At 36.0% G+C, this 16227-nt stretch overlaps 1 protein-coding gene across 3 annotated transcripts in view; it reads left to right on the top strand.

The window, feature by feature from the left end:
• Positions 1-16227, top strand: part of LOC126825412 (inactive phospholipase C-like protein 2) — a 369332-nt gene that overhangs the window by 273114 nt on the left and 79991 nt on the right. For all 3 annotated transcript variants that reach the window (XM_056102008.1, XM_056102007.1, XM_056102009.1), the window contains exons 13-15: positions 6074-6169; positions 6279-6381; positions 6809-6988. In XM_056102008.1, the coding sequence (XP_055957983.1) occupies positions 6074-6169; positions 6279-6381; positions 6809-6988 (379 nt within the window). The remainder of the gene's footprint in view (positions 1-6073; positions 6170-6278; positions 6382-6808; positions 6989-16227) is intronic.

Below are 16227 nucleotides of genomic sequence, written 5' to 3'. Positions count from 1 at the left end.
ATGGGGAGGTAACTTCCTGAATTATGGCCCCTGATTGTACGAAAAATCGCATTTTAACTTGTGGACCCTATAGAGGTCATAATGTTTATCCGATTTAAAAAAACGTATTATTATATGTCCTTTACACCCTAAGGATGGCTGAGTTCGAATTTCATGAAAATCGGCCCAAAACTGACAGACAAAATGGCCGCCCCTCTTTCTCAAATAGCGTAAAAATATGGTATATCAAGGTTGTGGACCATATAGAGGTTACAATTTTTATCCAATTTTGTTGAAACTTGAAATGTAAGTTAAAAACCAAAAGATCTTGGTTCCTTTCGATATTTGCGAATATCGAATTGTAATTTCCTGAATTATGGCCCTTGATTGTAGGAAAAATCACTTTCTTGTTAGCTTGTTCTCTATCCATCTCTCAAAATGTGGGCATTTCCTGCCTGGCATCCGCTGGTTTGATTAGAAATACTCGATTTTATTGTGACAAAACTAAACTAGATACGATTTGCGGTCCTTGCCAGTTTCAATGGGGGGGGGGGGGCTGTACCTACAATTGTTAACAATTAACAATTCCCCTCCTTCGGTATTTCTTCAACATTCCCAAGGGATAGGGATACAAAAATAAATGTTGGCGAAAATAGTCTCCCAAAAACGCCTAGATAAATGGCGAAAATGACGTTTCATTTGTGGCCGAAACGAGAACTGCACACATTAATTTGTAAATTCACAAATACATTTGTTATTAATTGCGGAAGCAGGGAAAAAACCCAGAAAGCAAGATTATAAGTAACAAGTTATCCTTCCATTGTTTTGTTAATTTCTAATAAATAAAATGTGAGTTTTATCTACGCCAGGAAAAATGTCAATTCATTGTAAATCGGCTTTTCCCAACGGACGTCAGCAATACCGAAGAATGGACGATATTCAAAAAATATGCAATTCTTTCGAGAATTTTAGACACTATACTCAGATTGTCAATTTGAACATAGTTTCTAAAATTGGTAGACAGAAATTAAATATTTCACACAAAAACAAACGCCTTAAGTTTTCTAGATGACACTGGGCAAACTAATTACAAGACATGAAAAGTAAACAGCATTGCATTACTACTCACCTGTAAGTTACTAGACGGCTCTCGGTACAGTGGTAATTTGGCGTAAAATCTAAACACCTTAAGTAATTCAACACTGTGTTCATTTCTTGACATCGTCCGGGAAAATAAAGGCCTTGTCTAAAAACTCGATGTCAAAACTAAACAGTGTTTCTTAATCTACACGGTAGCACAAACTGGGTGTTTTTTGATGAATCTTGACGGCATTTAACACATCTTGACTGCAATCTATTAGCTGGATACGTGTATACCTGGTCTCTAGTGAGGTTGTGGACCCTCTAGAGGTCACAATTTTGATCTGATTTTGATGAAACTTAAAATGCATGTTGTTCATAACCCAAATATCTTGGTTGATTTTGATATTCGCGCTTATCTGATCGTAACTTCCTGGATTATGTCCCCTAATTGTATGAAAAATCGCGTTTTTAGCTTGTGGTTCCTTTCGATATTTGCGGACATCAAATCGTAACTTCCTGAATTATGGCTCCTGATTGTGGTTCCTCTGGAGGTCACAATTATTATCTGATTTAAAAAAAAACGTTCGTATATATCAACGTTACACCGTAATGACGGTTCAGTTCGAATTTCGTAAAAATCAGACCAAAACTGACGGACAAAATGGCCACCCCTTGTACGCAAATGGTGTAAATATGTGATATATCAAGGTTGTGGACGCTCTAGTAGAGCTCACAATTTTGATGCGATTGATACATGTTTACAACCCAATTTTCTTGGTTCCTTTCGATATTAGCTCATATCGGATCATAACTTCCTGAATTATGGCCCTTGATTGTATGAAAAATTGCGTTTTAACCTTGTGGTCCCTCTAGAGGTAACAATTTTTATACGATTTAAAATAACCATTTGAATATATCACCGTTACACCCTAATGATGGTTCAAATTTGTGAAAATCAGGCCAAAACTGCCGAACAAAATGGCCACCCTTGGTACGCTAATAGTGTAAAAATATGGTATATCAAGCTTGTGGACCCTCTAGAGGTCACAATTTTGATCAAACTTGAAATGCATGTTGTTCATAACCCAAAGATCTTGTTTGATTTCGATATTCGTGCATATCTGATCATAACTTCCTGGATTATGTCCCCTCATTGTACAAAAAATCGCGTTTTTAGCTTGTGGTTCCTCTTCAGGTCACAATTATTATCTGTTTTAAAAAAACGTTCGAATATATGACCGTTGCACCGTAATGACAGTTGAGTTCGAATTTTTTAGTGAAAATCGGACTAAAACTGTCAGACAAAATGGCCGTCCCTCGTACGCAAATAGTGTAAATATCTTATTAGCTTGTGGTTTCTCTAGAGGTCACATTTTTTTTTTCCTGTTTTAAAAACCGTTTAGATTTATATATCACCATTCCACCATAATGAAGGTTGAATTCGAATTTCAGGAAAATCGAAATGAAATTGCCCGACAAAATAGCCGCTCTTTGTACGCAAATTGTGTATAAGTATGTAATACAAAGGTCATGGACCCTCTAGCAGTCACAATTTTTATCCAATTTTGATCAAACTTAAAACATATCTTTATATTCCAAAAATCTCAGTCCCTTTTGATATTTGTGCATTTCAGACCATACCTTTCTGGATTATGGCCCCTAATTGTACAAAAATCGTTTTTATACGCCCACATTTTCATGTGGACGTATATTGTCGTCTCCCCTGTCCCTCCGTCCACAATTGTTTGTGAACAGTCTACAGGTCACAATTTTTATCTGATTTCAATGAAACTTGAAATATAGGTTTGTTTGTGAACAGTCTACAGGTCACAATTTTTATCTGATTTCAATGAAACTTGAAATATAGGTTTATCACCCTAAGATCTCGGTTCCTTTCGATATTGGCATATATCGGACTGTAACTTCATGGATTATGGCCCCTGATTGTACGAAAAATCGTGTTTATACGCCCACATTGAAATGTGGTCGTATTTTGTTCTCGCCCCCGTCCGTCCGTCCGTTGACTTTAAATTTATACACAGTGTTTAAGGCAGTGATGGGATTTTGCCCGTATATTCCGGACTTGTCCGAATCTTTTTTCCAAACGGCCAAACGGCCCAATCGGACATCAAGACATGGTAAATAATATTCAAAATTCCGAAATTAATATAGTTTACTGAGTGTATAACTACCACTCAACCAGATTAACGTCGATAATACGCTGGATTGATTAGGTAATTAAGTGATCAACGTATTTATCGTGTTATACAGTCTATAAACCTACCTTGATTAACTACTTAATCTGCCTTGATTGACTGACTTAATCCTTTGTCGGACAATTCATCAATCTAATCTTAAACAGAAGCCATTGTTTCCCCTTTGTCGGACTATTCATCAATCCATTATAATTTGAATCTTCGTGTTAACCTCATGGTTTCTGCATTGTCGGACATTTTAATCGCATTGATGTGAGCCGACAATATGTATAAACTAGTCATAGAAGTCACATTGTCTATGATATCACCTTAGGTGGAAGTGGACGTAAAACTCTAGAAACGAACGAACGAGAAGTCACATATTGTAAGAGTATATAACGCCCAGATCAATAGCACGCGGTTACAGCACTTGGCAGATTCCGTTACTCTACATCTAGCTTAGGCTGTATGACGGTAAGTGATATATGTACCTACGAACTTGCCGGTTTTAGAAAGAAGTTATCAAAATAGCGTGTTTAGAATTTTCAGAGCAAAGTTGTCCTTGTTTGAAGAAAATCTGATTAGGTACATATCACTTACTGTCATAGTGCCGAGGTTAGATGTAGAGTAACGGAATCTGCCGAGGTTTGCCGAGTGCTGAACCAGTATTAGAAATCTTGTGAGACGCGTGAAATTATGAAATGAATACGTGACTAAATTCACGCTTCTAATGTTGAAGAAAAGATTCTATTTTGATGGCATATTCTCGGATTTATGATCATATTTTGAATGGGGTTTATGTTTTTAAATAAAGAAATAAGTAATCTTGGCAATGTTGACGAATATGTCGATTGGAATAGTGTAAGTACTTAATTGTTTTAGACGATAGCACATGCTAGAGTAGAATGCGATTATTTAGCGGATGGTGTCATTCCTCGTTGTGGTATAGCAACGTTTATTGCCCAAAAAATTTCGGATATCATATTCTTACCCTCTGTACATAAGTCGTAACGGAGTATAAGACTTCTGCTGAAAAATATAGCGACTTATGACCCGAAAATACGGTAGTTTGAAACAGTACAGATCGACAGTAGTCGGCACGCTTTCATTCTATCGTATTACGAATTTTGTAGGAATATTACTGACATAAATTTGAATACCGTACAGGAATTAAATATGAAAAATAACGAGGTGCACCTATTTTTATATTACGGACGAATTTGAATATTTTGTTTACACATGATTTTTGTGTGTGGTGTAAAAACTGCCATCTTAAATAACGATAAGAGACGAAGAAGCCTATTGATTTTCAGCGATTTCCGATAATTACTGCCAGAGTTATGGCCCTTGATCACTTTGAAAAATCTTGTGGACGCTCTAGAGGCTAAAGTTAATATCCGATTAAGGTCATGAGACCTTATAAAAACAAAACAAATTCTTATGGTTTTCTGATAATTACTTAATGAGTTGTTACTCTTAATCAGATTTTAATGTATTATAAATGTTTCATTACCGAAAAATGTATCAGACAACTTTTGTTGACTGCCCGGACAATATAGCTGCTGTGGGTGTATGTTTCGTTGCCTGGCAACCTATCTTTTTAGCTTGTGAACACTGTAGGGGTCACAATTTTTATCCGATTTGGTTTAAACTTGAAATGTATGCTTATAACCCAAAGATCTCGGTTCCTTTCGATATTTGCACATATCGGAACGTAACTTCCTGAATTATGGTCCCTGATTGAACGAAAAATCGTGTTTTTGGCGTGTGGTTCCTCCAGCGGTCACAGTTTTTATCCGATTCAAAAAAACGTATTAGTTTATCACTGTTACTCCGTAAAGAAGGTTGAGTTCGAATTTTGTGAACATAGGACCAAAACTGCCGGACAAAATGGCCACTGCTTGTACGCAAATAGTGTAAAAATATGGTATATCAAGGTTCTGGACCCAGTTGAGATCCTTAATTTTGTTTCAAATTGGTAATAATAGTAAGTTGATATGAAAATCCTGTTTAGATTAGAAGTTTTATAACGATAGTTGTAATGTTTTGGTTATTTTTAAGATGAAAAATTGTAACTTTAGGCTAAAAAATGTCCTTGAAAATCCTTGAAGTTGACATATATTTATCCTTGAATATCCTTGAAAAAAAGTTTGACGAAGCAGCGGGAACCCTGTATAAGCTGTAGTCGAAATGGGACGTAGGCGAAATGGCAGGGTACCTACAAAACCTACAGTGCTAGGTTTGCATTTACTTATATTTTTATACACCCACATGGAAATGTGGTTGTATATTGACGTCCGTACATAAATTTCTGTTTATTCCTTCCAGAGATATGGCCCTTGTTTCAGTTTGTCAAACCTTGTGAACCCTCATATGATGAAAATTATGATCTGATCTGTATGAAATTGTCTTGTAAATGCCCCCAATTATGCACAAAAGAATAAATATGCAACAACCCTTGTAGACCACTCCCAACTATTTAACTTCTGTGGGAGTATGTTTCATTGTCTGGCAACCTATCTTGCATTCTTTCTGTGAGATGCAAGATGTGTTTTCAAATTGTTAAAATAAAAAAAACTGATTGACAGATAGGGTCATTCTCTTGTGTGATTAATTAGAAGCTAATTAAGCATCTAAAGCCTATGATTTATTCATTCATTACTAGAAGCAGCATTACATATTATCAGATAAAGTAAGTTTATAGCTTGGGTCTTTGTCTATGATCTATAACTAGAACTGATGTAAATGTTGTAGAATAAGATACAGTAATCAGGAATTGTAAATAAATTATATAAAGGTTATTTTTATATTTATAGGGTAAGAAATTAACAGGTAAACAGGAGAGTGGTGAAGGTTACGTTACAGATGAAGATGAAGGAGCAGAGACAGAAAAAAAGAAAAATAATAAAAGGGTAGGAAGAATATATTTTATATGCTCACATTTCAGTGGAATTATATAAAAACTTCGGTCCTAAAACTATTACATTTAAACAATGTTTTAAAAATAAACTTTAATTTCAGGAAGGGTCAATGAAAAAACATAAACTTGCTAAAGAGCTTTCAGAACTTGTCAATTTTTTTGTGTCAAAGAGATTTGAGAGTTTTCAGATTTCTGTACAACAACGTAAGTTTATTATTTACAACCAAATACTTCATAAATCAACAAAAAAATTTTTCCAAATTATAATTTTATCATAACTAATTGATATTGATATTTAAGAGGTAAATTTAACCATAGGTGAAAAAGCTCCTTGTTTATAGACATGAGGGCAAGATAGAAGTTCTCAGAATTCTCTGTTTTAAAAATTATTGCCTATATGAACTATGATTACGTGTCTGTTAAAATACTTCTATCGCATGATGTAATATCATTGAACTTGTTAATTAGGTTTTTATCAGCATATGAAAAATCAAATTTCAATACCTATATTTAGGTTAATAATTTCCTTTGATCATAAAATAAATGCCAGAATTAACCTCGTAAAATTGAAAACAATATGCTTCTCCTACTGTGAAAGAGAAAATCAAAGAATTATATTTTATTGTTACAGAAAACCTATGGGAAATGTGTTCATATAGTGAATCTCAAGCATTGAAGCTAGCCATGTCATGTCCTGAGGAATTTGTTAATCATAATAAGCGCTTTTTGTCTCGTGTTTATCCTAATGGAATGCGAGTTGATTCTAGTAATTATAATCCTCAAGATCTCTGGAACTGTGGATGTCAAATGGGTGAGTTATTATATGTTTGTCTTTAGTTAGTTCAATATATGATAGATCAACTGTCATAATACAGTTTGCTCTTGAGACATCAATCCTATCTATAAAATCTCACTGGGTTTCAACTTTGCTCTAAGAAAGAAGGCACTATTAAGAAGGGTCCCTATCTGTCCTTCGTCACACTTTTTGGGACACAATAACACTCCTTCTAATTGAGGTAGAATGTTCAAATTTTTTTTTTAGGTGTTTATTAGATCAATGCCTTGACATTATTGGAAGATGAGCATACTCTTAGGCTAAGCGGAGATAAGCAATTTGATTCATCAATGCTTTGGGTCACAATAACTTTCCTTCTCAACTATTATATTTTGTTTTTGTCCCCCACCTTTCATTGAAAGCAGGGGACTATTAAAATGGGTCTGTCTGTCGGTCGGTTGGTCTGTCTGTTAAAATGGGTCTGCCTGTCACACTTTTTGGGACACATTAACTCTCCTTCTAATTGAGCTAGAATGTTCAAAATTGGTATAGACGTTTGTTAAGTGAATGCCTTGGGGGAATTCAAAGATGAGCACACTCTGGGTATACTGCTTAGGCTAAGTGTGGAGATAAAAAATTTTATCGGTTTGTGCTCTGGGACACAATAACTCGCCTAATTAAGCTAGAATGTTCAAACTTGGAAATGAAATGAAATGAAATGGGGTTTAACGTCCTACTGTTTTGCTCCGAACTGGGCTAATGAAGAGGGGCATACGCCATACAGTGTGCTATGAGGGAAATTTTGCCCGGACAGCGGCACTACGGCCTACTCTTATATCGAATTCCAACTGCCAAGGGATCTTTTACGTGCACGCCAATGTGTACATGGGACTTCGGTTTTTCGTCCCATCCGAACGACTAGACAGCTTTCCTTGTCAGGCCCTCCGTCCTGCATCACTGACAAGGGAGAACCACGCCGGAAAATCTGGATGAACTTTCTCGGCCAATGCAGGGATCGAACACCCGACCTCCAGGCTAGCGAGCCAGCATCTTACCCACTTAGACACGTGATCCCCGTTCAAATTAGGTGCATAATCTGCTTAGGCTAATCGGAAAACAATTTGATTTGTCGATGCTTTATGACATCATAACGTTAATTCTTCTAAGTGAGAATGATAAACCCCAGTGTATAGTTTCATTATAGCAACATGTTGACTGTTCGATAATTAGCATTTTCAGCTCAGTGTAACAAGCAGTGCAATAAGCAATTTGGTTGGTCAAGAATGTGGAGATCGATAACTGATTCTATTCGAGTCAGAGTTGTGAAACTTGGTGTAAGCTTTCATTACACCAATACCTTTAGTAAGTGTAGCACCATGGGTCGTCTGTCAGACGTGGAGAGCGGACCACTCCTAAAACCGGTCGCCACATCCGGCGTATAACCCATGCATCATTTCTTACTACATATTTTGGAACAGCCCTTGATCGTCTAGTATTGTTTCTGGTTGCGTATGTAATTCCTTAACTGGTTAGGACGTATCTTTAAATGTCATTCGCGTTGTGATTGAATATACCGTATCTTAAATAGTATCATCAACAGAGACAAAAAATACCACATTTCGGTACAATTTTTCCTCAAATCAAACATGTCATTGTCATCAGACCAAGATCTAAATATTCGTATTTAAAACTTTATTTTAAAATTAGGCTAACATTATTATTTCTAAATCGTATTCTTAACTCGTACTCGTACTCTTAACTAAAATTAAATCTCTATTTAATTATTAATAAACTCTGATGTGTCTCTTTAATCATCAGAATTCTAAAACAGTATTAAATTATAAATCTACAAACTAACTTTGACCTCTTGACCTTAACTCAGTAATCTACAATTTTATGATTTTGTATTTCGTTTTTATACGCCCACATTGATATGTTCTAATCAATATAGTGACAAAATATGGATGCTAAATGACTCGATACCATCGGCAATTGACAGACTAGCGTTTCGAACCCGCTCAAACAGTCGTAGAACCCGCTCTGTCAAAACTATCAATTCTGGTATCCAGCCATCCAAGATGGCGTCCCGCTGATATTTACTATTTTTCAATGATAGTAACACCGTTCTACTGATATTTACTATTTGTCAATGATTATAACACCGTCCTGATGATATTTACTATTTTTCAATGACACCGTCCTGATGATATTCACTATTTTTCAATGATAGTAACATCGTCCCGCTGATATTTACTATTTTTCAATGATAGTAACATCGTCCCGCTGATATTTACTAATTTTCAATGATAGTAACACCGTTCTACTGATATTTACTATTTGTCAATGATTATAACACCGTCCTGATGATATTTACTATTTTTCAATGATAGTAACATCGTCCCGCTGATATTTACTATTTGTCAATGATAGTAACACCGTTCTGCTGATATTTACTATTTGTCAATGATTATAACACCGTCCTGCTCATATTTACTATTTGTCAATGATAGTAACATCGTCCCGCTGATATTTACTATTTGTCAATGATAGTAACACCGTTCTACTGATATTTACTATTTGTCAATGATTATAACACCGTCCTGATGATATTTACTTTTTTTCAATGATAGTAACATCGTCCCGCTGATATTTACTACATATTTGTCAATGATAGTAACACCGTTCTACTGATATTTACTATTTGTCAATGATTATACACCGTCCTGATGATATTTACTATTTTTCAATGACACCGTCCTGCTCATATTTACTATTTTTCAATGATAGTAACATCGTCCCGCTGATATTTACTATTTTTCAATGATGGTAACATCATCCCGCTGATATTTACTATTTGTCAATGATTATAACATCGTTCTGCTGATATTTACTATTTTGTCAATGATTATAACGCCGTCCTGATGATATTTACTATTTGTCAATGATTATAACACCGTTCTGCTGATATTTACTATTTGTCAATGATAGTAACACCGTCCTGATGATAGATCATGATATATATTGAGGAGATTAGATTCATGAGGTACTTCCACTATTTTATCCTGATGATATTTTGTAAATATTTATGAATGTAAATTTTGTATGATATTTTGCGAGGGTTCATGAATGTAAATTTTGTATAATACTGTACATGTATTTGATATTTTGTAAGGAAAGGATTCATTGAATGTCTCTGATATATTGTGAAAAATTATGAATGTAGTTTTTGTATTACATTTGATATTTTGTGAGGGTTCATGAATGTAATTAGATGTGATATTTTGTAAGGATTAGTATTCCCTCCCGAAAGTAAATTTTGTATATATTTGATATTTTGTGAGGATTAAGGATTGACTCACGAGGTCAATAACGGGCATTGCCCAATTTAGTATTTAATCTGCGATTGTATATTCTTACCTCAGAGAGCAATCTGCGCTTTCTGCTTTACGTACAACAAGTTAAAGGACAATATTGGTGTCAGTCATTATAAAATATGTGATAGAGCTCGTTAAATACATCCCAAATATAATTTTAACACATAGATCTTTGCTACGGGAGTTGTGTAACAAGCACGTGAAGAAACGGGAAGTGACATCAAACATGACAAACATGACAAACATGAGTTGTCCTTCTATATAACTGACTGAAGTAACGAGCGGTAACAGACAAACGATCGAATTTCATTCCACTGATAATTCCGTTGAAGATGAAAAGTTGTTATATGAAACGATGAGAGGATATCTGACAATTCAAAAAAAGAATTGCCTGTCAGTAGATACCCTCTCACTGTCCCATATAATAACTTTTCAACTTCAACGGAATTATCAGTGAAATGAAATTCGATCGTTTGTCTCTAACCGCTCGTTACTTCAGTCTATTATATAGAAGGACAACTCGTGTTTGTCATGTTTGGCGTCACTTCCCGTTTCTTCTCGTATTGTTACACGTCTCCCGTAGCAATGATCTCTGGAATGTATATTTGGAATGTATTTAACCAGTTCTATCACATATGTAATAATGACTGACACCAATATTGTCCTTTAAAAAAAATGTTACGAGTTAGACCAACATGTATAAAACTACTCTACTACTAGTACCAATTGTTGCTGTTCGATATTCTGATATATACATACACCTAATATATTGCTACATTAAGCCAATTGAAAAAAAAAAAAGTTTTTTGTTTATTTTGGGGGCTTTTTGTGAAGATGATGATCACCGTACTTTAAGAGTGTAGGACTACTACTTGTAGGTAGGGTATAGTCTAAATATAGATGATTAACTCGTTGGTCGCAGGTAGAGGTAAAGATAACATCAGTCCTGAAAATTGAAAGAAAAGAAAAAATCTTGCCTTATTAGTCGTGCTGACCTGGAATTTTTAGAGTGTAGAATTTATTTTCCAATCTTGAGGATTTAGGCCTACATTTTACTATTCAATGACTACTGTGAGGTATGACAGTTCTCTCAACTGCGGCTTATAATGAGATCTGTACATATCAAGAGATTTAAGAGTGAAATAATGCAAATTTTAGCAAATTTTCACTTCCAGTTGCAGTAAGAGTTGTCATACGAACATTAAACATAGCAGCTGTGAAGGCGACTGTATTATACTACATTTGTTTGAATATCAGTTTGATAATATTGGGGATAAAGCTTCGTAAAATTCTCGAATTTATCCGATTTTTGTCAAAATTACCTACTATTTTTGAGAGTGTAGTTGTAGACATATATGAAATTTTTGTCCCCCGCCTTTCGAAGAAAGCAGGGGACTATTAAAATGGGTTCGTCCGTCTGTCTGTCTGTCTGTCTGTCTGTCTGTCTGTCTGTCTGTCTGTCTGTCTGTCTGTCTGTCTGTCTGTCTGTCTGTCTGTCCGTCCGTCCGTCCGTCCGTCCGTCCGTCCGTCCGTCCGTCCGTCCGTCCGTCTGTCTGTCCGTCACACTTTTTGGGACACAATAACTCTCTTCCTAATTGAGCTAGAATGTTCAAACTTGGTGTATGTGTTTATTAGGTCAATGCCTTGATGGAGTTCGAAGATGAGCATTTTCCGCTTAGGGTAAGCAGAGATAAGCAATTTGATTGGTTGATGCTTTGGGACACGATAACTCTCTTCCTAATTGGGCTAGAATGTTCAAACTTGGTGTATGTGTTGATTAGGTCAATGCCTTGATGGAGTTCGAAGATGAGCATTTTCCAATTAGGGTAAGCAGAGATAAGCAATTTGATTGGTTGATGCTTTGGGACACGATAACTTTTAATTGAGCTAGAATGTTCAAACTTGGTGTATGTGTTTATTAGGTCAATGCCTTGATGGAGTTCGAAGATGAGCATTTTCCGCTTAGGGTAAGCAGAGATAAGCAATTTGATTGGTTGATACTTTGGGGCACGATAACTCTCTTCCTAATTGAGCTAGAATGTTCAAACTTGGTGTATGTGTTGATTAGGTCAATGCCTTGATGGAGTTCGAAGATGAGCATTTTCGGCTTAGGGTAAGCAGAGATAAGCAATTTGATTGGTTGATGCTTTGGGACACGATAACTTTAGTTCTAATTAAGTGAGATTGATGAAACTTGGTGTATAGTTTCATTACAGTAATACCTTGACTAAGTTTGATAATGAGCATTTTCTGCTCAGGGTAAGCAGAGCGATACGCAATTTGATTTTTATATGTGTCCTCTAATTATTTTCCTATTTCGGCGGGGGACATCAGCCTCACTGTTGGCTTGTATTTTTTAATCGAGAGACCTGATACCCAGTTACTAACAACCACAAAAAGAATTCATGGGACCCCGCGGCAGTGGAGATATCGCGGCATAAAGTTAGGGTACTTTATAAGGTTTGACTTATACACTTCAGGAAATGGCACCCCTGAGTGGAAAGATAGATTTTTCTTTCTTCATTTTTTTGAAACATTACTACCTAGCCTAATATATTGAATCATCATTTGTTTCATAAGTACTCATTTACAACCTGAAAAACAGCAGCTAACATCAGAAAAAAGCCCCCAAAACACCTGCCTGCCGCATCTCGGCTAGGGTCAATTTCTGATATCGGCGGTTTTGGCTATCAAGTAGTCTTATGGGCATGACTAAACCCTATGAATATGAATGGAATCGGCAGACCCCTCACCTTCCCGATTTTGCACGATTTTGCATGGTTTTCTCGTGGACAAGCACTTAAATGTTTCATATACTAAACGTTGGCATGGGGCAGAACTAAAAGCCAAACAATTTCTAATGATTTTCGATAATTACTTAATGAGTTGTAACTCTTAAAGCTACGTTCCCAGAAAAGTATTTATCGGGTGGTTATTTCCAATAAAAGTATTCCAATTTTGGTATATGGAAAGTAGAAATATCCAATCTTACTAGAAAAATACTGGATTCCCTGAAAAACTCTCATGGAGCGCATATAGGACAAAAATGTAAAAGTTTCCCTAATCGACAGCTCGACGATTAGGAGTGTCTGCACGCATGACGTCGAAGGTTGCACACGGAGATTGAGGGCTTGATGTACATTTTCATAAACTTTATGAAGAATTAGATGTACAACACTTTCTGAGATAAAAATCACGGAAAAAGACGCAGGCAGTGGATAATCCGAAAATTTAATTAGGCTTCGATATTTGTAATAAATAGTCAGCGATTAAAGACAACATTGTCTTGTGTATGCAATGAATTCTCCTCCGACTTAACTTGCATTGCTAGGTAGCGAGAGATGTAAGTCTCGTGACACAAACATGATCTCTTTTGATCGATTTTTTTTAGCCAGGGTATACCCCGACTATTGCAATTTTTTTAGAAGGATTTGAAGCAAAATTATGATAAATTAATTAGTTAGAATATGTTTTTAATCCAAATATATCATCAAATCACTCAGTTTGTACCCGGGAATGTATCTTTAAGCAGATTTTAGTGTATTATAAATGTTTCGTTACAGACAATAGAAAAAACTATAGCTACTGTGGGCGTATGTTTCATTGCCTGGCAACCTATCTTTTATAAACATGAGCCACTATTAGTATTACACAAACATTCTTCTCATACTGACACTGACACGAGCTGAGCTCAAACTTATGACATTACTAGACTATAATATATTTAGAATAGAACTATGTCCCAAGCAAACGACTGCAGTTTCATTCACGGGAACACCAGTCTATATTTGTATCTAACCCAAACATGTATGAAGTTTTTACTCATTAGTAATTATTCCAGTCACCCATTAATAATTCTCTTATCTAATTTTTCATCAAGTGACTTGCATACCGGGGAGCAGACGACATAATATCTATTGTTTTTAATAACCAGACTAGAGAGTACAATGTGACATCTCAAATTACTCATTCTTAAGTAGAGACTTTAATCTGATTGGTAGAGACTTTGGAACACAATAACTGACCTTCCTATTGAGGTAGAATGTTCAAACTTAGTTAAATGTCTTGACAGAGTCTGATGTTAAGCATTTGCCACGGCACTAGGGTTAAGCCAAAATTAGCAATCTGATTGATTGAGACTTTGAAACAAGAAAACTGGGTGAGAGGGATGAAATTCAGATTATAGTTTCATTATATCAATACCTTATTGACTAAGTTCGATAATGAAAATTCGCTGCGTAAGCTAAGAAGCAATTTGATTGGTCAAGACTTTGGACATAAAAAAAATCTGCTTTTAATTGAGGTAGAATGTTCAAACTTGGTGTAGATATTCATTAGGTGAATGCAGTGTCGGATTAATTAATATGTGTCATCTATTTCTTTAGGGATTTCAGCGGGGGACATCAGCCTCACTGTTGGCTTGTTTAACAGAACGTCATTAGGCTAGACTTGGTTACCTTTCTTAGTCTATGTGACAGACAGATTTTCATTACCAATTTGATGAATAAATTTAACCATGATTTTCAGTTAGCCTTAGGTCTAAAGTGTCCAAAATTGGTTGATGGACATCCGGGTCACTTTGCCAAATGGCCACAGATCACTAATTATTTCCCCATTGACTTTAATGTTAATTCTCGTCTCTTAGACTGGCTCTAACTTTTTCCCAAATTTTCGTTGGGTAGAACGCTTTCTGCCACAGATGGAGCAACATGTGGCAAACTCTTACCCAAAAGCATGTATGAGGTTCACCATGAAAAACTTGAGATACACAAATCGCCATGCAAAAGGTGGAAAAAGGGAAAGGGAGAGAGAGACTAAAAGTAACTTTGGCCCTTGTTTCGTGGGTGATGGCGTAGAAATATTTGGTGAGCTGTGTCCTATATAGGGGTGAAACTTCAGGTATCACCAAAAGGCCCTTTTTATTTGCTTCCCATGTGTTCTGGCAACATGCTGGTGAAAGGAAATCAAAATCAAAGAATAACTGCAAAAATGATGGCCCTTTAAGTATACATGCTGCTTTATGTACAGTGGTGCATCTCCGGTCCATGGACCTTTTGTGCTAAAATTTAAAAATATTTCTTATTAGGGGCAGGATTTGAGTTCTGCGAAAAAATTAGACAAGTTGCAAATAAACTACATAGAAAACACTCATAATTTGGAATTTTTTTCAAAAAAATAATTTTTTACTGCCATGTCATGAAAAATGTACAAAATTTACATGTAGCATCTTTCAAAATACTAATAATTTTCCACTTTTTTAAATATCCAGTAGACGTGGTACAAGGGTTAATCAGCGAACTGGATGTATGAGATGTGTTGTTGACGTTTGGGAAAGTAGGACGAGGGGAAATGTGTAGGGAGTGAAGTGCTGTAAAGGGATAGTTAGATGTATTATGAATGGTTAGAGTGGCTGTGGTGTTACGGTGAAATACTATGCCGCCACCGTAACACCACAGCTTTATGATTTGTTAGACAGGAGTGATGTAATGGGTGTCAACAACTGGGTATGCTGGTACCGTCGCAACGTAGCCGTGAAATATATATTGTGGGGGGAAGGGCGGAAACGGAAAAATATACAATGTTGACAGTATGTGCCAGGCATGAGGCTGCGCAGACCGAGCGGCAGCTCGATAGGGAGTGTGTGGGAGGGTCACCCTCATAAAAAAATTTTTTTTTAAATTTCAGTTTTCTGTAAGCAGTGAAAACACTATTTTGGCATTGTTTGCGGGGTTAAACCTAAAAATCACATTAATACACCTATTGCATGATATTGTAAAACTAGCTGACGAAGACAGCTCGGGCGGCGATTGTTCGACTCGGGGCTGCTCTGTCAGTATCTAACAAACGCATTTAGTTCGCGTACAACTTTTAAAAACCGAATGTCAGTATGGTATTTCTCAC

Source organism: Patella vulgata, chromosome 6 (assembly GCF_932274485.2).
Source record: "Patella vulgata chromosome 6, xgPatVulg1.2, whole genome shotgun sequence".
Classification (NCBI taxonomy): Eukaryota; Metazoa; Mollusca; class Gastropoda; family Patellidae; genus Patella; species Patella vulgata.
The sequence above is the reverse complement of the archived record's forward strand: the minus strand, read 5'-3'. Positions and strand labels throughout refer to the sequence as shown.